This window comes from Psittacula echo, assembly GCF_963264785.1.
Source record: "Psittacula echo genome assembly, chromosome: 4".
Classification (NCBI taxonomy): Eukaryota; Metazoa; Chordata; class Aves; order Psittaciformes; family Psittacidae; genus Psittacula; species Psittacula echo.
Window position 1 is genome coordinate 110,772,143 of NC_137738.1, and position 27,286 is coordinate 110,799,428.

General features: G+C 44.4%; 1 protein-coding gene across 1 annotated transcript; it reads left to right on the forward strand.

The window, feature by feature from the left end:
• Positions 1-2,493: 2,493 nt before the first annotated feature.
• On the forward strand, positions 2,494-3,762 carry B3GNT2 (UDP-GlcNAc:betaGal beta-1,3-N-acetylglucosaminyltransferase 2; the record flags this gene model as incomplete). The annotated part of the gene is made up of 1 exon (XM_080616694.1): positions 2,494-3,762. The coding sequence occupies one exon, from the start codon at positions 2,494-2,496 to the stop codon at positions 3,685-3,687; it is 1,194 nt and encodes a 397-aa protein (XP_080472820.1). The 3' UTR covers positions 3,688-3,762.
• Between the last annotated feature and the right edge of the window lie 23,524 nt (positions 3,763-27,286).

Genomic DNA, 27,286 nt, shown 5'->3' on the forward strand with positions numbered 1-27,286 from the left:
TGTTCATGTCTTGTAAATCTCTTATTTGTATTGACTGTCACGTGTTACATAGGTTTTCTCAGAAATACTAATTTTACCACCAATATTCGATAGCTTTTGAAAAAGGAGACTGAAAGTTATACTGGAAGTGCTTACATGTGGGTCTGATAGCATTTACTGTGCTTTATGTGATGGAACCACAGTCATCTTGAGACTCTACCAAGTCTAGCAGTAAATGGAGATCTTTCTGTGTGAGTTCCCAGCCTCCTTTGCTGCACGGGATTGCAAGGCTACATGTGAAAACCAGGAAGATTAGAATTAAAATGCTTACCCAGGAGACTTAGTGATTTGAAGGGTTTTGTAAAGTGATTGAAATAAAGTCTTTGCAAATGGTGTTGTATGGTCTTCAAAACAGTCAAGCATCCAGATGACTTAGAGGTGTTGAATACTCATAGCTTAGTAGCTGGGGGATGTGACAGATAAGCTGTGATATCCTGGAAAATGAGGCTCCTCACAATCCTGTGTTTGCTAACTGTTACCTGGGGGGGAGCTTTTTGTTCTAGTGAGAAGTGCTATAGAAGATGGGGTAGATAAGCATTGATGTAGAATCATAGAATAGTTAGGTTGGAAAGGACCTTAAGATCATCATCTTAAGGTTCATGTACATGCTGAACTGCATGGAATAGTACAAAACACAGGACAGCTGATTCTCCCCTTGTACTGGAAGGGAAGAAAACCAGTATATAATGACCTGGTTTTAGTGGAAGCTGCTGTGGCAGTTGAAAAAGGAAGATACAGCTTCTGTGAATTGTGTGGCCACGCCAGTGCTTTCTGACAGTTCAGTTGTTTAGCTTAAATGATGGCACTGACCACACATGGTTTTGGTTTTGAGGTATAGAAGGAAACTGCTTTAAAGTTAGAACAGCAAACTTTATAGCTGCCTGTGAACTGGATGTTAAATAACATAGATCTGGCCTGAGTGTATGCAAAGATAAATATGCAGATGCATGATGTCAAATGAAGGAAGAGCAGAGATTTTTTGCTGAGTAGTCTAGCATTGTGTCTAGGAGTGGCTTTTTATTTATATTCCAAAGTACTCCCCCTCCTTTAGATTTAATGACAGTCCAGGGGTCAAATGAGGGGAAAAGAGTTTACTGATTATTTACTGGCTGCTTTCTTATACTAACTTTTGCATGTCACTTGCAGATGAGTAAAAGAAAGCAAGACTGGTCAAACCGTAAGAGACCAAGGGTCAGTCTAGCTCACGTGTCTGGTGATGACTGGAAATAAGATAAAGAGCAAGTACAAGGTGTTCTTCTCAAGTGTACCTTCCTGACTGCTGTTGCCCTGTGACTTCAGGAGCTCTGAGGCAGTGTTGGCAGCTAGGCTTTTAACAGTGATTGCAGATCTTTTTCATGAGGTTTTTCTGGTCTTCTAATATACTTCTGGCTAATGAAAGCATTTTCAGCAATGAGTTCTGTATCTGACTTCAGTGTAATCTTACTTTCTTATTAATTCTGAATTATTTTCTAGTCTGACTTCCTAACTTAGAAGGGCTTGTTGCTTGTACATTGATAGCCATGGCTAGTAAACAGATAAACACCCTGTTTTCATGCTGCTCCTTGCACCTTTCATTTTGACAGCTGTGGAAGAAAGAAGGGTTGATCTGTTCCTCTTAGTAAAAAATGGAGATGGGTCATAGAATAACCTTTGCTACAACAGGGAGAGGTACACTTACAATTCCTGGTCTTAAATGGATATGAAACCTCTCCTTTTTTCCATTTCTTCTCAATTTCTATTTCCTTCCTTATTACACTTTCACTTTCTGGGGCCATTCACTTCCTTTTCCAGTTGGAGAGAGGAGAAAAAAACTATTAGAATTAATGTTCTCTTCTGTCTGCAGAGATCTGAATACCAGCAATGCAGTTGGCCTGTTTTGTCAGCCTCTCTCCCAAGGAATGGCCAAGTGAAATGGACAGAAACTAATTGTGTGCTTTAAAATTCAGCTCTGCCTATTATGTAGTTGGAAGGTATAAGAATGTGAGTATAAAAGCTTGAAACTTAGTTTAAAAATAACTGACCTTATCGTATAGCAATTTATTCTATACCCTTAAGCTCACCTTACTAACAGGAAAAAAATGTTTCTTTGCCTTTGCCAAGCTGAGGGCTCAGATTCGAATTACTATACAGACCAGTGTTTAAAGGGGACTTAAATGAGGAACAAAAACTGCTGGCTGGCTTAGAAACAGCATAATGCTCTGTAAAATTCCTGAGTAACAAATGGCAACTTTACATTCTTACTAGCTTTTGGTTGTGCGCACCCTACAGCTAGTAGGTGCAATCTTAGAGGTAGGTTAGTTTTTGCCTTTGTGGGGGGGTGGTAGGTAACCTCTGGTTTTAGGCTACTAATTTGCACATTCTTTGTCTGAAATTAGTTTGTGGTTTTGAGATGAAGAACTTGATAGGAAAGCTAAAAACCTGTTGTATTTTTGTTCCTCTTTCCAGATATGAGAAATGAGTGTTGGACGCAGAAGATTAAAGCTGCTGGGAATTCTGATGATGGTAAACATTTTCATTTATGTGATTGTGGAAGTCTCAAAAAGTGGCAGCCAAGAGAAGAATGCAAAAGGACGTGTTATTATACCACGCAGCAAGTTCTGGAGGAAGTACACTCCTCACAAAGCGTATTGGAACAGACAGCAACAGAAGCTTGAGCTGCTCTACAACCCTATTCTGACCTTGCTTTCCAATATGACTGTGGAAGAGAACTTAGTTTCTAATGCGAGCATTCTCAATTCCTGTGACCCTGACCCATGGGTAGCTTCAGAGGTTAGTGACTTTGCAAACTTGCCAGACAGATTCAAAGACTTTCTACTATATTTGAGATGTAGAAATTATTCATTATTAATGGATCAGCCAAACAAGTGCAAACATAAACCTTTTTTGCTGCTGGCTATTAAGTCACTTACACCCCATTTTGATAGAAGGCAAGCCATTAGGGAATCCTGGGGCAAGGAAATCGAATCAGGGGATGTGACAGTCAGGAGGGTCTTCTTACTTGGACAGACACCACCAGAGGATAATTTCCCCGATCTTTCAGACATGATAAGATTTGAAAGTGAAACCCACAAAGACATTCTTCTCTGGAACTACAGAGACACTTTCTTCAATTTAACTCTGAAAGAGGTGCTGTTTCTCAAGTGGGTCAGCAGCAGTTGTGCAGATGTCCAGTTTATTTTTAAGGGTGATGATGATGTTTTTGTGAATACCAATCAGATCCTGGATTACTTGAAGAGCTTAACAAAGGACAAAGCCAAAGACTTATTTATAGGTGATGTGATCAAAGATGCTGGACCTCACAGAGAAAAAAAATTGAAGTACTACATCCCAGAAAGTGTTTATGAAGGGTCGTATCCTCCGTATGCAGGAGGTGGTGGGTTTCTGTACTCTGGTGATCTGGCATTAAGACTTAATAATGCATCTGACCAGGTACTCCTTTACCCTATTGATGATGTTTATACTGGAATGTGCCTTCAGAAGCTTGGGCTTGCTCCAGAAAAACACAAAGGCTTCAAAACGTTTGACATTGAAGAGAAATACAGAAATAACATATGTTCCTACACAAACTTAATGTTAGTACATAGTAGAAAACCTCAAGAAATGATTAAGATTTGGACACGCTTGCAAGATCCGCACTTAAATTGTTAAAGCAGTGTGCATTAGTGTCTTAAGTACAAATAACTTTCCCAGTTTGGGTCTGACTTTCTTGGTGGACCAGTGAAGCTCTGTTTTAATAGTTTAATTTTCTCTGAAAACTTTTTCCAGTACTTCTGAAGATAATAATACTAAAATTTGACTTGATGGCTTGAAGACTTGGTCCTGACTTTTCCACTGTTCCAGTGGTCATTATGTTTCAATATTTGTCTTAAATCAATTTGAAAAAGGACTTCAAGGCTGTAACTAGCTGTCAGTGACTGGTTAGCTGTTTTGGAAACAGGGATTGACTACTACAATGCATCTTTCGTGAACTGTGATGGTGGAAGATAATTTTTCCTTGAGTAGTGTCTGATGTGGGTGCTTAGAAACCACTGTCAAATTGAAAATTCACAAATTGGAAGGATGTAGTTTTAAGTATGAAACACTCTTACGAGACTTCAACTATCGGATTTTGTAATTTATGGGTTTCAGTCTTTTTGCACCCTGGAACAGTGTTTTCTCCTTTACTGATGATATTTTGAGCAAAGCGTGCCTGCGTCTGAAGGATTTAACCTTTTATTAGGTGATGCTGTTGGGGAACGCCCCATAAAAGAGCTGAATATATAAGGAACAGGAAGAACAGATTTTGTTTGGGGCTGGGCTATGGGTACTGTTAGGCCTGCCCCAAGCTTACAGGAGGTAAAGCTGACTTGTTGCTCATGTTGTTTATGTGAAAAGCTACTCTGGTCAGTCCTTGCTTTCTGTTTTGGCACTAAATGTGGTCAAGTAGCTTGACTTGATGCAGATAACAGATAAGTTGCACATTGCTTACCAGAGCATGGTTTGGATCTCTTATAAAGCGGTAGCAAATCTAGAATTGTGCAGATCTTAAGAGTTTGGGATTTTGAAACAAACTTTGAAGTTGCATGATGTCTCATGTAGAGTTAAACATGTTCTCAAAACTCAGAACTTCTGTATTTCCACATTTGCTTATAAGAGTTATTCTAAATAGTGGTTGCTTCCTTTGTATGTGTAGAAGTGCCTGTCTATTTATTGTTCAGATTGAAGACCAAAACATTTTCTTAAATATATTTTGTGTAACATTTTATTTGTATAGTGTTGTCACTCGGATATTTAAATAGAGCATGATATTTTAAATCTGAGATGTGTAACATGTTAAATAAAGCTAATTGTTATTTTTGAATTTGAAAATAAAATGTGATTTAAATATTTCTTGGCATGCTTCATTTGAGACATAACACTGACTTCCAGGGCAGTTACGCTCTACTGTGTGGCATTCAGTAACAGCACATTTCAGAAGCAAAAGGCTCTTATTTGGCAAATTAATACTTGTGTAGCAGACTGTCAGTAAACTGTTGTTGCAGTTGTGTGTAGATTTGTTAGATGCTGTAATAGATGGACAACTCTGGCAAAAGCCAAGGGAACATGAAGTGCCGTAGGAAAAATAGTGTGTACAGAAATAATTGCCTGTACAATAACACTGCTTGTACAATTGAAAGGAATCAAGGAATAGATTGAATGGCTGGCACTTCAGGTTTTGCTTGAAATAACTTGGCAGCCACAAGTTCTTTGGTTCCTTCACCTGCTTGCTTCTTCCTTCATTTACTTTAAAGAAGGTGGTTTGTTTTGGTGTTTTTTTTTGTCTGAGGAAAGAAGGTGGTTTTTGGTTTTGTTTGGTTTTTTTTTTGTCTGAGGAAAGGTGAGGTGGTCTGGTCTTCCACCCTTGTGTTCTGTACATGTTCACGATGATGCCAACATAGATTGAAGACGGTTTGTGCTCTGGTATTGTGCTGTGAGGTTTGGCCTCTGTGCCTTGTCATTCCTCAGGGAATTGCCCCTGTCTGAAAGAGCTGCAGGTTTTACTGTACATATGCTGCTTCCTGCCCTGTTCTTCCTGGCCATGCTAAGCACCCTGTTTGTTTTTAAATATTAGTGGGATTTTTGTCAGGAGTTTGGGACAGGTGAAAGGAAAGTTACGCTGATGATGGGGAATGCAAGTGGAGATATGGTGTTAAGATTCTATATGGACTACAGAGAGAGGAAGAGGAGGGTACTGTGGGTGGGCAGAAATGTGGTGGAGAGAGAGAGGCAGAGGAGAGGCAAGTGAGAGCACTAATCATGAGGACAAGGGGAAGGATCACACTCAACCAAGAGCAGGTTCCAAGAGCAAGGGGACAGGAAAAGAGCCCAAGAATTAAATCATATGAGTAAGAGAGGGTGGAGTGCACATGTGATATTAACCTGTTAGTGAAGTGGGTGGGATTGGTGGAGTGGCAGCATTAATTAATTACTTCATACTCTTCCTGTAACCATGAGATTAAAAACAGGCCTTCTGTGTAGGACACAACGAAGGGAAAACAGGCTGAGTGGTACTTAGCAAGAAGAAATGCTGTGAGAAAGCATCTACCTGCCTTATGAAGTGATGAGAGGGGAGAGAAAAGACTGAGCAGGTGGTAGAGACATTGAGCAGACTCGTTTTGTTTACACTGGGTGTGGAGAAGCACTGGTGACTGTACTGTCCCATTGGATCTCCGGTCCACTCCCATGGAGAAAGAATTGTCTTGACTAAGAATTGGGAGTGTGTGGAGTAACAAGTAAGTGAAATAAATAAGAACAGAGAGAAGGAAATGGAAAGCAACCAAAAGGAACAACATGAGGTGGGAAAGGGATTTGGCAACAGATGGGAAATAGAAGATGAAAAGTTGTTGTATCTTGCTTTGGTTGTGTTGCATTTTGTTTGTTGTTTGCCTGGTTTGTTAAAGTAATTAAATCGTGAATCTTTCTATTTTTTAAATACAGGCTGTTTTCCTATGAAGCAAACTTCGAGTTGAGGAAACAGTGAACAAAAGCTGGTAACTACTATAAAATAAAACGCATGAATGACTTTTGGAGTTACTTTAGTGGGAAGTGATTTGAGAAATAATAGGGAGCTAAAAATTGATACTTTTTCTTCCCACTTAAATTTAAGGGAGAGGAAAGAGTCCAGTAAGATGAAAGCATGAGGAAAAACTGACTACTATGGGAGGTGTTTAGATGAGGCAAATGAATGTGGATGCAGTCTTTATCTCTTCCCTGAATACAGCAGGGAAAATGGAAGTGCTGCTCTGATTAAATGACATTGCATCAGAGCAAGCCATTAGAATCCATTAGCTTGTTTGTATAAAGGCTCAGGCCTTTACTTCTAAATCCAGTTGGAAGGAAGAATTGGAGGCCTTTGGATAAGGTAAATGAGCTATAATTAATGCACAAATTACTGTGTTTATCTTCTAGAAGATGGCATTCCCTTTTTCCTAAATAAAAACATTCTGCCTGTCTACTTGGACTGTCTGCACCTATTCTTGGATCCCTTCCCCCCTACCCAGTTTTATTTTGTTATGTATGCTTGAGTGAAATGTGCCACTTGAGTGGTGATAGGAGAATTCCTGACAATCCTTTCTGCTTTTCAGTGTTGGAAGTACTGAATGCTGAAATTCAAAAGAGCTTTCATTGAAGAATACAAGAAAAATGCAGACTAGAGTTTAGTTAAACCTTTTGCTTTAGGTATGCAATTCAACAAGGATCCCTATGCAGGTAGTTCTTAATTTGGGGCTTTGTGGTGTGGCAATGAGCAATCTAGCTCTTATCTAGTGCTGTTGTGGTGCTGATCTAGCTTACAGTAAGCAGTTTACTCCCTGGAATCTGGCCTCCTTTCTGGCTTATTAACACTTCATATGCATAAGATTTCAACTGTACTTGTGTTTGCCTGAAGGCACCAATCCAAATGAGTTCATGTCTACACTGAACTATTTCCCTCTCAAAGAATGACCATGAAACCAACTTGACAAGCAAATAGGGCAGGGAGATCTGCTTTATGGGCCCTTTTTACAGACAGTAATGGGCAAGAGATGGTCTGAAAGGAGGAGTGTCAGCCAGTATGAGTACAAAACATCACCAAATTCTCTTCAGCCTCTTCCTCTAACTTTTTAAAGCTGTTGCCCTGTTCCTTGCTGGATGAAGATGAGATGAGTGGGAGTGAGAACTTCAGTAAAGCAAATGCAGTTCTGGAAGCTGTCATGGCCAACAAGCCCCATGCTACCCAGACATCTGATAGTGGTTTTCTCAAGAATGGAAGTTGAATAAAGACAGGGTTGCAAAGAGCCACTCTTGATCTTAACCTCCCGGTAACAATTTGATGTCGCATTTTCCTGTAGCTCCACATATTACAAACTATATACTGGGAAACTTAATTGCAAACTGTATACTGAGAGACTTAAGTATATTTTCTAAATGTCAAGGATGATTGAGGACTGAGCAGGTCAGTTTTTTCTTTTGTTGCACTCAATTAGGTCTTTGGTTTGCTACTCAGTATAATATTGGCTCAGCCTGCTCAAAGTAGTGTTTAAACAATGCTGGCTAGACTCTGCTGAGGGGTGGCTGTTTGCACACCAGCCTTTTGAAAAGACAGTCTGTTTTCATTTGTCAGTGAAAACACTTGTACCCTGACTAGCATCTGACTGAGCAAATTTGAGTTGGACATCTGCTGATCTTGGTGTTTCAGTCTTCACTTCAGGGTCTGTTAACATGTAAGTAAGAAATAAGTCTGTGTGATGTCAATTTTCTTCTGTGTTTGTGTGTTATTACAGTAATTCAGTTTTATTTTAACTGCCCTCTAGCCTAAGGACTTCAGATCATGAGTTACGTGCTTATAGCTTTGCACCCTTCCCTGGTGCAGGGGCTGGGGCACTCACATGTGCTTTGCTGACAGCAAAGCCTTGGCAGCATGCGGCTGCTTTGCTCTCTGAAGAGCTGTAGAGGGAGGTCTCAAAACTTGTCCATGTAAGTTTATAGCCCAAATTTCCTGTCCAGCTCAGCAGTAGCATGGTTGGTTTGTGGTACAGTCATACGGGCCTGGCAAGGGTCACTCAGTTCTGACCACAGGTGTCAGTGTCCTGGTGACTCAAAGAGAATTCGTTCAGCCCCAAAGGACAACAAAGAGATGGGATCTCTGCTTTTGGGATCTCTCCTGTTGCTGTAAAGTTACTGATCTTTGGTCAGGTCCTTCTTTCAGTCTTACCCTGATCTCTCTGGGAGGGGGTTTGTGTGAATGCATACTGAATTTCCTGTTACAGATTTATCAAGATAGAAGTTTACACAATCTCAAATTTCATAGTGAAAAAATTCCAAATCACTCCTCTAATTTCTAGGCTCCTTGACTTGCCTCTGCTTGTTCAGCGAATGACATGTGTCATTTCCAGCCTTCCCTGCTAAGCTCCTCGTCTAAATGCATCCATCTTTCTTCCCTTGTTGTCATGTCTTTGTCCCCTTTGTTCTGTATTGTCTCAGGTGTTGGTGGAGACAAAGCGCTTCCCTCTCCAGTAAACCTCGAGGTTTACTGAGAAACAGAAACACCTCTTTGGATTCACTGGAATGGTTGGATTTTCCTCCCTCTAGCAGATAGATTTGGATGCTCTCAGACAGAGTAGTCTTAAGGTACTTGGTTATTTTGTGGCTTCATGTTTAGTGACACACCTTTGGACTATGGAGGAGAGATTTGACAGTGTTCACTGGGAAATCACCTGGGAATTCAGCTTCCAAGAAACCCTAAACATCACTGACTTGGAGCCTGATTCAAACCATTTCAGTCGGTGGAGTAAGGGGTGGGGGAAGTGCTGAGCTGCAAATCAAGCTGTAAACTTTCTCATTGATTTTTAGAGTTAGCTTTTGTACAGTCGCTGCTGTTGTATCTTCAAACTAAACTACTGCAGGGCAGATTTGGAGAGAATTTCTACAAGGGTTAGAAATAATCCCTAAATATATCCTCTGTTAGCTTTTAAAGCCAACAGCTGCAGCTCGGTATTTGCTGTGGCTGTATTTTTGTGTCCCTTTCCCCTCTTCCTCCATCCCTCTGGCTGAATTTTGACCGAATTCTGCTTTTTGCTGTTTATTCTGTGTGAGGGGGTTGTACATGATTCATTCATTTGTTTCCTCGTGTGGCTGAAATGCGTCATCTGTTTTTTCTCCACGACTCCTACCACTGCTACTGATATTCCTCCTCCAGAAAAGCCAATTATCTCAGGACCGTCTGAATTTTGTCTTCTTCTGGGGACATCACGTGTGTGTGTGTGTGATGCTGGCAGACCATCAAGAATGCATGTGTGATGAGTATTTGATAGCCCTCTGTAAAAACTGTGATTTCCTTTTAAGAACACAGACCTTTAATTTATATGATAATTTGGAGCTGTAACTGCAGAAAACAGCATCATCTTTCAAGTAGCTTCTTTTCAGTTTTCTTACCTGTAGGATCACTCAGGTTCTTAATGGTTTTGCTACATTTTGTGCTCTTATTTTCCTGGTATTCTGCAGCATTATATTGCTTGTTGTGATAGAGCTGGAAACAGTTGTGTGATTTATGTTTGGTCTATAGAACTACTCAGCCAAGACGGGAGGCTAGCATTGGTCATCTCTACAGAAATCAAACCTGAAAGCTCACCTTGTTAGTAGGGGTGAGATTAAAAATAAGCAGTTATAGGCCAAACTTTTACTGAGATTTGAAGTATTCTTCAGTAACATTATTGAAGAAAATAGAAGCATGTTTTTGTACCTAGAGACCCCTTGTGTTTTCCAAAATCTCCATCACATTTCTGATTATCTCGTATTCAAGCGTTTACAAATGATGTGAAAAAACAAGAAGGGGCAAAAATCCCCAAAAGCTTTCAGGTAAGGAACAGCCAGGGTAGGGAATTATAGGCTAAGCTGAAGGAACAAATGACCTCTCACTAAGACAGATGCCATGTTACGCACAGTGTGAAGTGAGGGATTTCTTTTTAAGATGTAAAACCAAAGGAACTTGCCTGTTTTCCCTTACCTTCAATCTTTCTGGTATGTGAGGAAACAGACTTCTGCTTTAGACATCGGTTTGGCAGCTGCCCAAGAGATCTGAGAGGGAGAATTTCATCATCTTGTTAGTTGTTGACTGCTTTGCTTATGCAAAAATAAACGCCAGAGAGGCCAATGAATTGTTCTGGTTTTCTTAAATCTATCCTGCATGGTTTTGATATAACCCCAAGTGCTCAGGAAAAATATTAATGATGTTTGGGTGAAGATAATCGTGATCACTATCAAGAAAGTTGAAACATAAGCCATGCTTTATGATACTAGAAATTGGATGGGTTTCAAGAGAGGCAAGCTGCATAACCCAGCTCTGTCTGTGCCCTTCAGATTTCAGAGAGGTTCCTCATTGGAATGAGTCTGAGAATTCTTGTTATTAGAGCTCTCATCCATTCTCTGCATAGATCTAACCTGGATTGTTCTAATTTAGGTTTGAGAAAGAGCTGTATTGAGCCAAACCAAGGCTAGATGGGTCCTTCAGGCCCCTCAGCGGAAGCACAAAATGCTTCTGGTAGCTCAGGAGAGCCTTTAATCATGATTAGAAGTTGCTTCTAGACCATGGTGGTTAGTGACAAGCAACAAAAATACCTAAGTAACTTCCTGGAATTTGTCCTTAATTTCACTGCATGCTCTGGCAAAGATCCCTGCAGCAGAATTATGTGCTGTATGAAAATTCGGTGTCTGGCACTCCAAGAATGAGAAGATCATTAGCTGGCTGTCTCCACTGTGAGTGGACACAAGTACTCGCTCCACTTCCTTATCAAAGCCAGTAATTCATGCCTGAAAGCTGAAAGGGTTGACTTGTGCAGTAACGACTTCTGAGCAAAACATCATGTTGTGAGACCTGTAGCAACCATATAAGAACTACTATGTACATATGGTATACAATCACTGTTCTGCATCATCTACTCCTACTTAGTAAAAGCCTGCAGTGCTACTGAAGCACTCTGGGCGTGGAGGAAAACACGCATTGAGGGAGCTGTTATATCCTCAGAATCCATGGCACATGGATTTAGAATGAAGGGCATCTTTATTACCCTTTTGGAATGGACCATTCTCAGCGGGTGTTGGTGGTACAGCAATGGGTGGTATGACTTAAACCTGATGCCCTTGTGATCTTCTAGTAACAAAGTGTAACAGGAAACCATGAAAGTTTTATAGGTGGTCAGTTGCTGGTTACATGATGGAACAGCTTTTTTTCCTCTATGAACTTGTACCTTCATGTGATTTGTGGCAGCAGTTCTTATTCAATGCTGATTATGCATTTATTTTCCTCTAGCCTCCTGATTTTGAATTCCTGTCCCTTCTTCCTCACAGGAAAGCAAGATAAACCATTTTAGCTACAAGTGAAAGAATATTAAGTGTGGAAAAAATTGGCTTCAGAGCTGCCAGACAGTGAATGCCACAGTAGGGGCCTTATGGAGGCGTTGTCTTTGGGGATCTAATTGGAGCATCTCAAAGGTTTTCAAAATATTCATGTTTGATCTAACTTTGGAACTGATTTCTTACTATTTCCTATGCCAAAGTTGCATTTACATGTGCCAAAATCTGTCATATTCTCTAGCTCTCTTGTGTGTTGCCTGAGCCATACTGTGTGATGTAGTTGCAGCTGCCTGCTAGAAGTTTCCTGGCTCAACAAGAAGTGAAATATATGCCTGTGTCTTGGGAGGAGGAACTGGCATGGGCCCAGCAGAGTAATTCTTGGGTTATGCCTGGTTCTCTATCCCACTTTCCAGGCTGCTCCAGCACACATGAGGGTCCTCTCACAAATGCAGATGCTTTTTCCCCTACTCCGAGCATATTTTAGGGCAGGAGAGAACATGGACCTTCTGGTTCTGCTCTCAGCTGGGCCATTAACAGTGTAATAACCTTTCCCCTGGTTTATTTTCCTTGTTGTCAGGTGGTCCGTTTTTGATTTTCCCTGTTTCAGGATGTTTGTTGTATGTACCTGGTGTTTAATGCCAGAGAGATCTGAATCATTAACTTGGGGTAATTAATACTGACTTAATTACACAGATGAGTTCTGCACTGAAATTTTTAATGGTTCTTAATAATTAGAAGAGTTCTTCATTCCCCACCTCTATGATTCAGTTCTTTGGCTTTCGTGCCTCCAAAAAGCAAGAGCACATGATGAAATTAATTCCCTGTTTATTTTGGATTGGGTAACTCTCCAGGTCCCTGTGGTTCCTGCCTGGAGAAGCAAAGGAACTTACTATAGTTGAGCCTCTAAGCAGAGAAAGCTGTGGTTGAATTCAACAAAACTGTTGTCCTTCATCTAAACCAGGAGAGGACATCAATGAAATTTTGATCTCTGTAGGAGATTGCAGATGTCAAACAGGAATAGGGAGACTCAAAGGCAACACCTTTGTTTGGCTGTTGTGCACAAGTGCAGTTTTCTGTTCAAGAAATCCTTAAGTCACGTTCACTAAATGGGAAGTATGTTAAAGATACATCTTATATACAAAATCCTATTTACCTCCATTCCCAAACTCTGCGTCTAGAGAGAAATTGTAGAATCATAGAATGGTTTGGGTTGGACGGGACCATAAAAAACATTTAGTTCCAACTCCCTGCCACAAGCAGGGACACTTTCCACTAGAGCAGATTGCTTCAAGCCCTGTCCAACCTGGCCTTGAACACTGCCAGGTATGGGGCAGCCACAGCTTTTTCAACCTGTTCCAATGTCTCACCAGCTTCACAGTAAACAGTAAACTTCCTAATGTCTGATCTAAATCTCCCCTCTGTCAGTTTAAAGCCATTCCCCCTTGTCCTGTCACTACATGCTCTTGTAAGAAGTCCCTCTCCAGATTTCTTGTTGACCCCTTTAGGTACTGGAAGACTGCCATAAGCTCTCCTGAAAGCCTTCTCTTCTCTGAACAAACCCAGTTCTCAGCCTGTCTCCATAGGAAAGGTGCTCCAGCCCTTGGAGCATCTTTGTGGAGGCTCCTACATAACCTGGTAGAGTTACCCTTTACCTTCTTAACTGATGGGTGTGCAGGGTAGTGTCCTAAATCATTGCAGTAAATGGGAGATGCTCAAATGATAAAGGCCTCACCTCTCCCGGTTTCACCAGGCTGGGGACAAAAGTGTTAGAGGCCAGCATGGTTTCAGACCTCCATCATGCCTGCAATAAAGCAGTTGCACACTCCAAGCAATCCAGCTGGGCAGGAACAGAGCTGTGCCCAGCCTCGTGTAGATCAGCTGAGGCAGTAAATGATGGACTTGACTCATGGCACTCCTGCTGGCTGAGGCTTGCTGAAATGACTTCCTGTGCTCCTCTGCAGAGCAGAGAGGGAAGGGGGGGGTGTCTATAGACAAAGATAAAAAGCTCAGAGTTGGGAGTGTTTGTTGTAAAGGGAGAGCCTGCATTGCTGAGGGCTGGCAGGGTCATCGGAACCCCGAGGATTTTGCGGTGAACTGCAAACTGGGAGCTGCAGGCAAGAACCATGGCCCACTGCTGCTTCCCAGGGAAACACTGATGAAAAATCTGGTGGAAAACTGATGCACAGAAATAGTTGAGTGACTTTATTTCCCCTGGGTCTGTGTCTCTTCCATGACTTCAAGTGAGGCACAGTGGTTTCGGGACCACTATAGATAGCTTATTTCTACACACAGTGTCTGTTCATACCTCGCGTGTCTCCAGGGGCTTAAAAAGCCACCGGAATACGCTTGTGGCTGTAGTTCTGTGAGGGTGAGCAGATAACCATGGTGCGTTAGGGCTGATGTTACTGTTTCTATCCCTCGAAGGGAGATCTGTGAAATGAAAAGGACCCGAGTTGTGCAGAAGAACACTGCAACAGGCATCTCCTTTAGTCACTCGGCGTTTGCTTAAATACGTGAGTCCTGCTTTAACATTGTATTAAACATCCCTCCCACATACTTCTCTTTAAATTTCCCCTGTGTTTCTTCCTTTAATTTCTGGTCTGTTCTGAATATCCTGGTGTCTGGAATTTGTCTTTTATAACGATACATAACGTGGCGTGACGCCAGCCTCTACTCCAGGGAATTTTTGTTCATGTTAAGATTTGAAGAACTTCATAAACACGTGCTTGGATGAAAAAGAGTCTGGTATTTAAGAAACAGGATAAAGAGCTTGGTGCTTTTACCAGCTGTGTCATATCTTCCTGGGGTGATATTCTTGGGGGGGAAAAAAGGATAACTTCTGAATCGTCTCCAAGATGCTTCCACACTGACTCATGGGAAGAGCATAAAGAGAGCATCTGAGATGTGCTGTATAAATATAGGTAAAAATTCAATGAAGAGCTTTTGTTCCTAACCTCTTGGGCATGCTCTGGCTTTGCTGGAAGAGTGAAGAGTAAAGAGTAAAGATCTGAGACACATTATTGAGAAGAGGCAAATGGTCCCTAACAGAAATTAGACCTCTTATTTGGACTCTCCTTCTTATTCAACATCTTTGGTCCCAGGCAGGTAAAACATAGGACAGTCTCTTACAGAAACCAGGATGGTTTGTGTATTCATGCTGAACTGGAAGTGAGCGGTGGGATGGGACAGCATGCTTATGAGATGAAGTTTTTGAAGGTGGTGAAGAGGAGGACACGTGCAGCCGGGGGGGAGTTCAGAAGGGCTGCTGGAAACCAAGTAAAATGAGAGGTAGACATGAAGGAAGATAGGTGGAAGATGACACAATGGGGAGAGAAGGTGCTGCTCTGGAACAGCATCTTGGGGTTGCTATAGGTAGCAGTGGAGAGTGGTCAAAGCCAGTTGTACATAAAACATGGCAAGGAAAGGGACAGAGTACGTCTTCATGACATTCTAAATCCATGGTCCATCCGTATCTTCAATAATGTACATGGGTTGGGTTTGCTTACCTAAAAAGGACGGAGGAGGACTGCAAAAGGAGGACAGCAGAAGGAGACAAGGATACTGACAAACTTTGGTATAACTGAGGTATGAGTTTTGGATTTAGAAAGAAATGTCTGGGAAGAGGCATGACAGAGGGCCTGGAAATCAAGAAGTGGGGGTCTTCAAAGGGAGCCAGAGCCAGAAACACAGCAGAAAGCGGTGGGGTTTGTAAATGCAGCAGGCAGTAGATCAGCGGAGCTTCCTGCCTGAGGCTTTTTGAGTGCTAAACATATACATGGGCTCAAGGGGAAACTGGGCAAGTACTCAAAAAAGGGAGTCCCCTTGAGGAGTGTGGTGTTTGTGTGGCTGGTGTCACAGACCAGAAATCACATCCATCTCAGAAGACACCTGAGCTGAAGGCAGTTGAAGCAGGACAGCTCTTCAGAAATACCTTTCGTGGTCATCTTGTTCTTACTGTTTCCTGATCATTTGTTCATGACTGCTGTTGGAAGTGAAGACAGGGCTGGAGGCAACGTTGCCCTGATGTGGTGCTGAATCCTATGTTCACGTTCCATAGCGTTGTCAGGAGCCAGCCAAAAACCTCTTTCTCATACTGTTCAAAATTCCTAGCAATTACCAGCAGTACACTGTGCAAGAACACCAACTCTGTAATAACTGCACAGCTGATAGTTATTTTCCTCATTTTCACAACAAGCCATTGCATGTAGGCAGTGCTCATTTACTTTGTTGTCTTCATTTTCATGTAGCTCCCCAGAACCCCAGTCCTAAAGCTCAGGCTTTTGAAGCAAGAATAACTGGCTCTGCAGACAACTTGCCAGCTTCTTGAGTGAGAGTAAATGAGTGGAGAAAGCTGGTGTTACATGGTGGTGGCTGTGCTTATTGCTCATATGTCTACTATTAACTTCGTACTTGAGGTTTACATCAGGAATGCTCTGGTTCTTGCTTCTTCCTTCTGCAGGAGACTGTACCCTGGAGAAAACAGTAAATGCCACTTCTCAGCTGGTTTTGCTGGCTGTGTAACCGCCTGGGGATGAAAGGCCACTTGGAAATTGGTAGGTGTTTTGCCCCAGTGTCTGGAGAGAGTGAATAGGATGGGATGGGCAAGCTGCCCTGCCCTACAGCGATGCTCCTCACTTCCCACACAGGCTTCTGCTGCTCCATCCATGTCCGCATCCATGGACTGCTGGAGCACCTGCTGTTCTGGATGGAGACGGCTTGGCTCAGGAGGACACTGCAGCCCCAGCTTGCACTCACTTTGTGTCATGGACAAGTTTTCACTGGGATGAGTGCCTGCTCTCTGAGGATGGTTAAGCTGGATTTCTCCATGGCTGTATGATGCAAACTCAGCTGGGATGAGCCCAGCAGGTGGGAGCTGGGGCTGAGCCATCAGCCTGAGCTTGAGGAAGCCAACAAGGAGGGACCTGGCAGAGAAACCAGCCTGAGAGAGTGAGGGAGGGCTGGGAGTGGAGATGTTTGTGTGATATAAAGCATATCTCAGCTGCCAGAGGGATTTGCAGAGTGGCTGGAGGAACATACTGAAGGCTGTTTGAGGTAACTCGACAGCTCTGTGCTGAGCTTTCTTGCAGACACTGGAGCGTTCGCATGCAGGTTGTCTTCTGAACCAGCACTGCCCTGACTGAGCACTTACATGGGAAGGACGTTGTCCTTGGATGCTGGTGTGATGGCAGCTCCCTGAGCTGGAGGGCTGGAGGGTGCTGGTGGGGCAGGAGCAGCCACAGTGTGCTCAAAGCCGGGGAGCTGTGGGCAGAGCAAAGCCTCTGGTGGGCTTCAAGTCTCAGAACATTTGAATGTTTCAATAAATGCCTGTCCCTAAGCCCTCCCCCTGCACCGAAGGTGCTGCCGTGTCAGTGATTTCAGGCTGCAACTCTTTTTATAGATATAAAAATTCCTATGTTATGATTTTACTCTATTAGGGCAAAATTCTGCATAGAAAAAAATCCTATTTGCAAGCATGAGGCAGCTGCTTTTCATTAGGATCATTTGCCCTAAGTCAGAAATACTGCGTTTAAAGAATGTGGTCGATTCTCTCAGTTCCTCTGCTCCATGGTGAGCTCATTGCTGGGGCGAGGGTGACAGCCTGGTTTTCCACCATGTTGGGACTGTGCACCTCAAAACCTTGGAGTTGTACAAGCTCCGCAACACCCAGTTGAGCACAAATGCCCCAGGTGGGGAGATTATTGATGGTGCTGGTGGCTAATAGACAGCAGCCAGTGTCACCCGGGGATGTAAAGTAAAGATGCAAACTATTTGTTAAAATACATATGCGTTATCAGATTGAGTCCTGCAGAGTTCTGTCTTGCACAACATCCTCCCCAGCCCAGTGTGCGTGGCTGATAAGAGCATCCTCCTCTGCAGCAGCCCAGGCACTTGCAGCCCAATTGCTTTGGACAAAGATCCAGAGAAGTGGTGTTCAAGCTGCCGTTTCACAAATACCCTTTCCAAGCATACCTTTTACTGACATTTTAACTTTCAAAGCTGTGAAGGGCTGCTGCACGGTCTATCTTTTTTAACCATCCATCATCCTGGTTTACTGCAGGTGAGATGTTACTCTTTGGTTTGGGAGCTGCTGTGGCTGCTGGCAGTCATTCAGCCAGTGCAAGCTGTTATTCAGCTGGGTTTTTGCTCCCGAGCTCCTTTACAGCCCAGCCAGCCAGGAAAGCAAGGAAGCACACACCAGACACAGGCCAGATCTTTGGCGTGGCTGCCATTGCTAACATCTGGATTCCTTCATGTGTAGTCACTAGCACAAGTAAAAGAGAGTTCAGGCGGAAGGGAGGGGAAATTCCCCTTCGACGGCTCTTCCAGCCTGTTGTTTGAGGACATTTACATTACTGGCTTAGTCATTTGAACATCCTGCTGGAGGGAATTGGATGCGATTCTGATTTTCTCTCAAAGAGCTGATGTTCAGGGTGGTGGCTGCTGCCAGCACAGGCCCAGTCATTACCCCTGTGAGCACACACAAAGCATTTGGGGATTCAACCTTTTGGGCTGAGCTCATGTCTGCCTTGAAACCAGGCCGGGTTTTGCCATTGGCTTTGTTGAACACCCTCTGTGCACACAGCAGGTTGTTTCTGAGCAGCCCATTCCCCAAGGGGTTTCCACCAAAATATCTGACTTCTGGCTGAAGTGGGCAGCATCATGGCCTGTACCTGGATGATTTCCAAAGACACAGTATTTGGGAGCTGTTTTCTCCTGCATAGAGTAGTAAGAAGGATCCATCTCTTTTATTGCCTTTGCTGCTGTGGTCCCTCAGTGGCTCTGTTGCGTGGATGTACAGAGCAGGGTTTCCTGCAGCCTTCCAGAGCTAGGCTTTGTCCTCATTTTCATAGTTTGTTTGTTGGATTTTCAACATTCCACTTCTTTTCCATGTGAAAGTCTTTGGCAAGCACAGGAAGTGGTAGCTCTGTACCAGGAATAACCTTGCTCTCCAGAATCACGTGCAGTTAGAGGCACTGAAGGCAAGAGTGGTGATGTGTTCCAAATCTGAACTTTTGCACTGTTTCTTAAGCTGCTTCCTGACTGGAAAGTGCTGGTTTCGTTGCTAGCATCATTGGGGGTTTTCATGCCCAGTGATCCTTGCTGCCTTCCCCCAGCACCTTCCAGTGCCCAGTGAAGCCAATGGCAGCAGCAGCAGGTTGGAAATGTGACTCTGGATGGGGAAAGGTTTCAAGATGACTGTGCTGCCATACTCATGGAGTAGCAGCTGACTGTGGTGGGGCCAAAGGAGATAGGAAGAGAGAGGTTATCTGCCAAGATAAAGCACATTTGAATGTATCTGGTGTAAGCAAGCACCACGCACTGATCTGCTGCCTCTGCCTTTGAAGCCCTTTGGCCATGCATGTCTGTTTGTGGGGCAACGAGCATCCCCTGCAGAACCCACCACCAGCCTCTGATCATGATTTCGGCAATGTGACCCATCCCTACCTAGCACTGTTAGCATCAGATGCAAGCACAAATGTAACAGACTATGCTGAGAAGATGGGTTGAGTATGAACCCAGAGTAGATGGGGAGCCTGTCCAACCAGGGCCGTGCAGGTCTATTCAGGGCTTTGGGAAAATCTCTCCTCTATGGCCTCATCTTCACAGGATGTTTTGCTACAACACCAAGCAGGATTGCCAGCTCTAGGTATAGCTGGGGTGGGTCAGTCTGTTTGCAGACCAGCACATCACCCTGGTCGTACTGGCCTGAAATGGGGACAACCCAATGCAAACAGCGTCAGTCTGCACTGAGCCTTGTGCTGGGGTCAGGGCTGGACTCATGCAACCTCTTGGCACCCCATTTCCAAGCGGTCAGGGAGTAAATCTGGCCACAGATTTTTTTATAGTGGTTTCTATTTTTTCTGTTTCCCCCTCTTTTTCCAGGTCTTTCAGCTGTTGTTTTTTCTTTCTTGATGAAGAGGTCAGGATTTTTTTTCTCCCCCAGCTTTGCAATAACGAATCAACACAAAGTGACATGAGGCTGCCTCAAACCCAGGTGTGCTGCTGCGAGAGAGCAGTGCGGAAGGAGACAAGATGGGGGAAGAGAGGATCTGGCCACCAAAAAAGTGTGTTTCTCAGCGCATGGATGTAGCTACAGTCATCCTGAGAGTGTGGGGCAGGAGCTAGTGCATCAGCTTGCCATGTATCACTGAGCTGGCATCACGCCACCACCTTTCTGAGGCCAGGCCAGGCTGTTTTGGGGCAGAAGGGAGCCAGGCTGGGGAACTCCTCAAGGTGCTGGGCTTTCCCCATGTTGGTGACACCAATGCAGAGATACGAGGCTGTGTTTTCCCCTCCCTGACAAACTCCCCAGATGTGGTAGGAGCCAGCATAGTGCAAGCTGGGTGGAGAACACTCATTTTTGTTACTGGCTGTCGAAATGCGGTTGCAGCAGAGGAAATGAGCCCCAGGCTGGCTGTTGCCGGCATCTGCTTTTGTGCTGCTGCTGGTTCTTGAGGCTAAACGGCTGCAGACAGACATGCACAAGAGAGGATGGACCCATCCGAGCAGAGCAGGTGCCCAGGGAGGATGGCGGCCATTAGGGATGGGGATTTGGATGGAAAGCTCCTCCGGCTCCATTCCATCCCAGAAAACACTGGACAGGTCCCTTCTGCTGCTTGGGGCGGCTGAAAACAACAATTACCAGCAGAATAACAACCACTGCTGCCTCCCCGGGGCTCATTGCTCCCAGGCGGTTCAATTAGCTCTTGCTTGCATAAAGCAGGAAGAATAACACCGCTGTTAACCCAGCTGCATCATTTCTATTTTGATTTCTTCCCAGCAAAGCATCACACAGGATGGTGGCAGAAGGAAGGGATGCAGGCGCTCATCCTAACAACTGCAGCCTCTCTGTCCCAGTCCCCATAGGTTTGGAGGTGATTTTTCACCACGGCTGCTGGTAAATGCAGCCCCATGGTGGCTTTTTGTGCCCAGCCAGCATGCAAATAAAGATATGAGTCATGATCCCACAGCCTATAAAATGGCTTTGGTCTCCCTGTTTCGGACAGTTGTTATTGATTATTTTTAGCTGTAGAAGGGGGCAGGGAGGAATGGGCTGGGACAGGGCTCCCTGCTGCTATTCCAGGGGATTTGTTAGGTTTGCAGCTGACTGTTGAGAGATTAATAGACAAACCCCAACCAGTTCGGTATTGTGTGCTCTTTATTTTTAATATAAATCAGTTCTGCAGCAGTTTGCAGGACACAAAGCTGCCTGCAGCCTGGGCTTCCTCACACCAGAATGAACGGCCTGGCCGGGCACATGGGTCAGTGGCCAGGGCATCATTGCTGTGGGGTTCTGTTCTGCCTTTTCTTCCTCATGCTGCTTGGGATGCACAGAGGTGGGAACCATTCTGGGAATGGGATGTGCATGGCCATGCCCAGCTGGTTGTGAGCCCTCGCACGTCCTCCAGAACTGGTCCTCCCAAGGCAGCCCTGGCTTGGGAACCTCCTGAGGTCAAAGAGACAGCCACCAGCCCTCTTGCTCTTCACCATCCCCATGGTCTGGGGCAGAAGGGCAATGTCTGCCCTGCTAGGAGAGACTGGGGGACAAAAATCCCACTGGGCTGGGTGCAGGGAAGATGCTGTGATCCTGCCAGATGTTGCTTCTGGCATCTGTCTTGTCCGAGCCCTGACTCTCCTCTCCACAATCACCAAGCAGAAAGTGCTGTTGCTGGGGAGATGCTGAGACATTGCTGTAGACAGACAGGCTCAGTTAACCTGCTTTCCCGATGGAAAGCTGGCCTTGGGAGCTATTAGCAGGAAAATAACTCCTTTGATTTTAGAGAATAGTTCATCAGAGTGATGCTGAATTAAATGTGTGAAAAAAAATTCAGGCTAAGTGCAATGAAGCAGCAGCTCACACACTGTATGAACAGGGTGCATGAGCTTCTCAATTTGAAGAGTATTTTGTTGAGAAGCATTTCTGCAGGTATTTATTTCCATCACATCACCTGTTAAAATGTGTTCTACCGTGTGTTCTGGAGAACAGCTCCTTTGCCATCATAGAATCACAGAATGGTTTGGGTTGGAAGGGACCTTAAAGTTCATCCAGTTCCAACCCCCTGCCACAGGCAGGGACACCTTCCACTAGACCAGGTTGTTCCAAGCCCCGTCCAACCTGGCCTTGAACACTGCCAGGGATGGAGCAGCCACAGCTTCTCTGGGCAACCTGTGCCAGGGCCTCACTATCCTTATAGTGAAGCCCAGAGAAAAATCACTTTAGCCTTCCCATGCTACACATCTTCATACACAAATCTTGTGTGTGATTTATGCTGTTAGTCTGTAGAAATCCCACAAAATGTGAAGTCTGAACTGTACCTAGTTTTATGAGTAGTATTACAGTTCACCATCAACCTGGGTAAAACACTCTCCGTGATAAACTGGACTGTGAGGGCATCACTCATTTAAAACATCCCCAGGCGCAGTCCAGAGGATTAACAGCCAAGTCAATGAAAAGCAGTCAGTGATCGAGGAAAGCCAACTCTGTACATAAGGAAAACATCAGGTTCTGAGAAATCCCTTACCTTTAATATATCTAAAAGTGTAACTGCATTCTTTGCCCCAACAGACCTAAAATCAATCTGGCTAACAAGTGACACAAAGAAATGGGAATTAAACTGATGCCCAGCTCCAGCAACTAAATACAGGGGTCTCATTCTACATAATGTATATATAAATAATAGAGTAGCCCCCGCAAGCACAGCACTGTCAGCTCACTCGGAGGGATGGAGCCATTAAGATGGGCACCCATGACACATCCCCCAGTATCTAGCTGGATGCCTTGCTGAGCTCTAAAGGATAGCACAAGTTTGTAAACCTGCTAAAAATAGAGCTTATCAGTGTTGTCACCAGTATTCTCAACTTTGATTAAAATGTTGGGTTTTAAAATGTCCCTTTGTTTTGGACCCGAGTTATTTCTAGTTAGAAAGGTGATAAGTGAAATCCTAATTTCTTGCCTCCCTTTAGCTCTTCCCATTTGCTCTGGTGCGTGACAGAACTATAGAATCATAGAATGGTTTGGATTGGAAAGGACCTTAAGATCATCCATTTCCAAACCCCATGGACAGGGACACCTTCCACTAGAGCAGGCTGCTGCAAGCCCCATCCAACCTGGCCTTGAACACTGCCAGGGATGGGGCAGCCACAGCTTTCCTGGGTGACAACTTTGATTTTAAAAAGAAAATAAACCCAACTGTTGCCCAGTATGGTTTTCGCTCTCTTTTCATGCAGCAATGCAATCACTAGGGGGAGGCAGATGGTAAATTTATCTATGCTAAGCTCTCAGCCTGTTTATGTTGCCTTACAAATGACAGCAGAACAGTTGTAAGTAGGAGCTCCTCATACTTTGTGCTGCCTGAGGGGAAAATTAGAGCACTTGCTGAAATCAGCTTGATTTTGGTACCTGTCTCTTTGATGGACTTGCCCGCACCGGTGCTCCCCAAGGTGGCTGTGTGCCCTGCAGCAGCAATGGTCAGCCAAGGTGTCTCAGAAGCTTTGGAGCTCCCTGGCTGCTGAGGGTCGTGTTGGGTCCATTGGCTCATCCTGGGGGAGATTCACCCTCATCCTGAGAAACTGGAAGCACAGGAACTGGTAGAGCAGCTGAAAACACAGTTTCTGGCCTCGATGTGCAGAGTTTGTGCAACTTGGCATGGGCCATTGTGAGCATGCCAACCTGCTCGCCTCCAACAGACACCCTGGGGCCAGGCATCCCCAAAGTGAATAAGAAAATCAGCAACTGCTGAGCATGAGGGTTTAGTCAAAAGGGCCAAACATCCTAATGGACAATTTATGGTTTTATGGAAATACCCACAGTAAAACAAACAAAAGAAATAGCTACCGAACCATCATGTTCCAGTGGGATGGGGAGGAGAATTGGAAAAAAATGTAGAAATTCATGGGTTGAGACATGAACAGTTTAATAATTGAAATAAAAGCAAAATATAATAATAATACAATAATAACAATAAGAATTATGAAATAGAGAGAGAGAGGAAGGAATAAACCCCGCCTCCCCAAAAAACCACAAGTGATGCACAGTACTATTGCTGAACATCGACTGACCAACACCCAGCCTGACCTGAGCAGCAATCTGTTCCTTTCCTCTAACTCCCCCCAGTTTATATACTGGGCATGATGTGCTGTGGTATGGAATACCCCTTTGGCTAGTTAGTGTCAGGTATCCTGTCTCTGCTTCCTCATGGCTTCTTGTGCCCCTCCTCACTGACAGAGCATGAGACTGAAAAGTCCTTGATCAGGGTAAGTGGTACTGAGCAACAACTAAAACATCAGTGTGTTATCAGCATTATTGTCATACTAAAGCCAAAACAAAGCACTGCACCAGCAACCAGGACACAAACAAACAACCTCCACCTCCAAGCTAAAATTCCTCACTTAAATGCTTACATATCAGAAGAAAACTTGGCTTTACCATTTATTTCACCATTTCCACTCTACCACCTGCTAAGCTAAAATGAGGCAAACGCTCCTGTTCTCCTTGCAAGCCAGATGATACCTCAGGGATCTCCCTGCTTCACAGCAGGGCATCCAGGATGCTTATCAGAAGGAGGAGCTGGGGAACTACAGGTTTGTCAGCCTCGCCTCGATGCCAGGGAAGGTTATAGAGCAGATCACCTCAAATGCCATCACATGGCATGTACAGGACAATCAGGCTGTATCGAGAATGAAGCGAGGTGTGGGTTGGTCTCTTCTCCCAAGTAACAAGCAATGGAATGAGAGGAAACAGCCTCAAGCTGTGCCAGGGGAAGCTTGGACTGAATATTAGGAACAATTTCTTCCCCAAGAGGGCTGTCAAGCACTGGAACAGGCTGCACAGGGAAGTGGTTGAGTCACCATCCCTGGAGATGTATAGATGCAGCCTTAGTGACGTGGTTTAGTGGTGGGCTTGTCAATGTTAGTTTAACAGTTGGACTTGGTGATATGATTCTATCTATGATTCTATCTATCTTAACAGTCTTTTACAACCTAAATGATTCTATGAACCTATGGTAAGCATTGAGCAGGGTTTGCAGGTCTGTTCATGCCTGTTTCACAGTGAGAGGGAATCTGGGGTCTCTTTGGATGTGTAGTTACAGACAGTTGGCCATAGAAGGAGGTTTGTGCTGCTGCAAGAATTGCAGCTTCTCACTGGTCTTTTGGCCAGTGAGACCACACATGGGATGTGTGGAAAAGCTTAAAAACAGGGAGCTGGGATGCAGTTGCTCGCACCAACACCGCTTAAAAACAGGGAGCTGGGATGCAGTTGCTCGCACCAACACCGCTTAAAAACAGGGAGCTGGGATGCAGTTGCTTGCACCAACACCGCTGCAAGCTCCAGGCAGGGGGGATGGTCTGACACGCTGCTTGTTTCAACCCACAAAAAACTGGGTGTATTTGTCCCAGAACATCCATCAGCCTGTCAAGCTGTGATGACTTAGAAGAAAAAAAGGATTTTGGTTTTTATTTTGCTAAATGATGATTGACATTTTAAAAGGAATATTGTCAAAGCCGCATGTCAACCCACCTAATTGCCTTATCTGCGTGGCCCCTAATGACAAGTTAGACAATTACAGCTGAAAGAATTTTAAGCACCTAATAATTTATACATCATCACCTGGGCTATTTGCTTTCCACACTTCACTAAGTATAGACTGGGAGAGGAGCTGCTTGTGTTTCAGGGCAGTTTCACCTGTTCCACTCAGTCGTGTGTCAGGACAGTGCAGCCTTAGGGGAAATCTCAGCCTTCAGCAGAAGCTGGTTAAAATGTTTTGATGAAAATATTAATTTTTACATTCGGGTTGGGTTTTTTCCCTCCAGGAACTAAATCTTTCATTTTTTTCTTAAGAGAACAAGCAGCTTGGGCTCTGCTTCTGGGTCAGGGTATCAGCATCACTTTAACTTCAGTTTATAGCATTATGCATTATAAATATATAATGCCTTCCCACCAAAACACCCAGCAAAGGAATACTGGACAGTGAATTGAAAGAGCAGGCCTGTCCCTAATGGGTGATAGCTGGCCTCATTTCGTTGATTAGCTAATTGCTATCACAGGGGTAGCAGGGCAGTATATGAGTGAGTGGGCTCTCAGGCCAGCTCTTTTGCTGCAGGGATGTGTTTTGGAGAGGGGCTGGGAAAGTTGGTGATCCCACATTTACTTTGCCTGGGGGGTTACTTTAGGGAGAGGGAGGTTTTCTTTTTCTTTTTTGGGCTCATTTTGATGTTGTGTCTCTGATAAACCTCTGCCATGAGGCTCTTACCTTTCCTGATGCTTTTGGCCCTGCTCTTGGTACCTTGGGCCTGGGCGCTGGCTGCTGGCAGACAGGTTCCTGGGGCAATGCTGAGGTCCCGCTGTGATGCTGCTGGTGTTGTCCGAGGGGTGAGTGATGGGAAGCAGGGACTCAGTTCCCTGTATGTAGGGAGCTCCCTCCTTTGGCATGGCATCCTGCCTACTTACAAATCCTTCTCTCCTCTCTATGACTCCTCTGTGTGTTTCGGGGTGTTTTTGTACTAGTTGTGGTCTAATAGCCTAAATCAGGTAATGCTTTTGGAGATGTGAATATTTATGATTTCATAGAAAAAATGGGGTGGCCTAGGGGCTTGGTCCAAAGGCAAAACTCCAAGCTACCAGGGCATGGTGGATTTTGTCCTCCCTTCACATTGGGCTTAGGTTGGGGTCTCCCTGAGCAGCATTACAAGCATGGGCAGTGGTACTCAGGTTTGTTATAAGACTCTTCCTTTTATAGGCATGTGGATCCCCCCGAGAAAATGAGAAGGTTAAACCAGGTAAGGTAATTCTCAGACCAACTTTTATTATTAGCCTGACTAAAACCTTCCCAAAACTTGTCGGGTACCTCAAGCCATGGTGTGGAAAACCAGGAGCAAAAATGGGGCCCTGAGGTGGAATGGAGAGGGAGGAGATGTGGTTGAAACTGAATGCTGGGGGAGGGAAAAATCAGTGTTAGTGTGGGAGATAACATGTGCTGCTATCTTGTGGCTGCCAAACCCCTACTGCAGAGCAGGATCCTGGAGGCAGGAGCAATGTGCAGCAGTAAATCACTGTTGGGCAGCAATTAAAACAAGGAGCAAAAGTTCAGCCCAAACTTTAATTGTGCTCCTGTAGGGTAAACCTATCACTGGCTTGTGGCTTTTCTAGCTTTGTGATAGTATTTTTGGAATATACCATATCACTTCCTGCCCAAGGGAGGGTGTTTCCCACTTGGAGGGCTGAATTAGCAATAGTGAGATGCTAATGTTGCTCATCCTGCTGGGGTTCCAAGGGCTTCTTGTTTGGCTGAACCCTTTAAGCAAAGGGGTTGAAAGCTCCTTAAGGAGAGCTCTATCTCCCAGCTCAGCAGTGTATAGACAACAAATAGTGCCTGCTGCCAAAACCAATGGTAACAGCGCA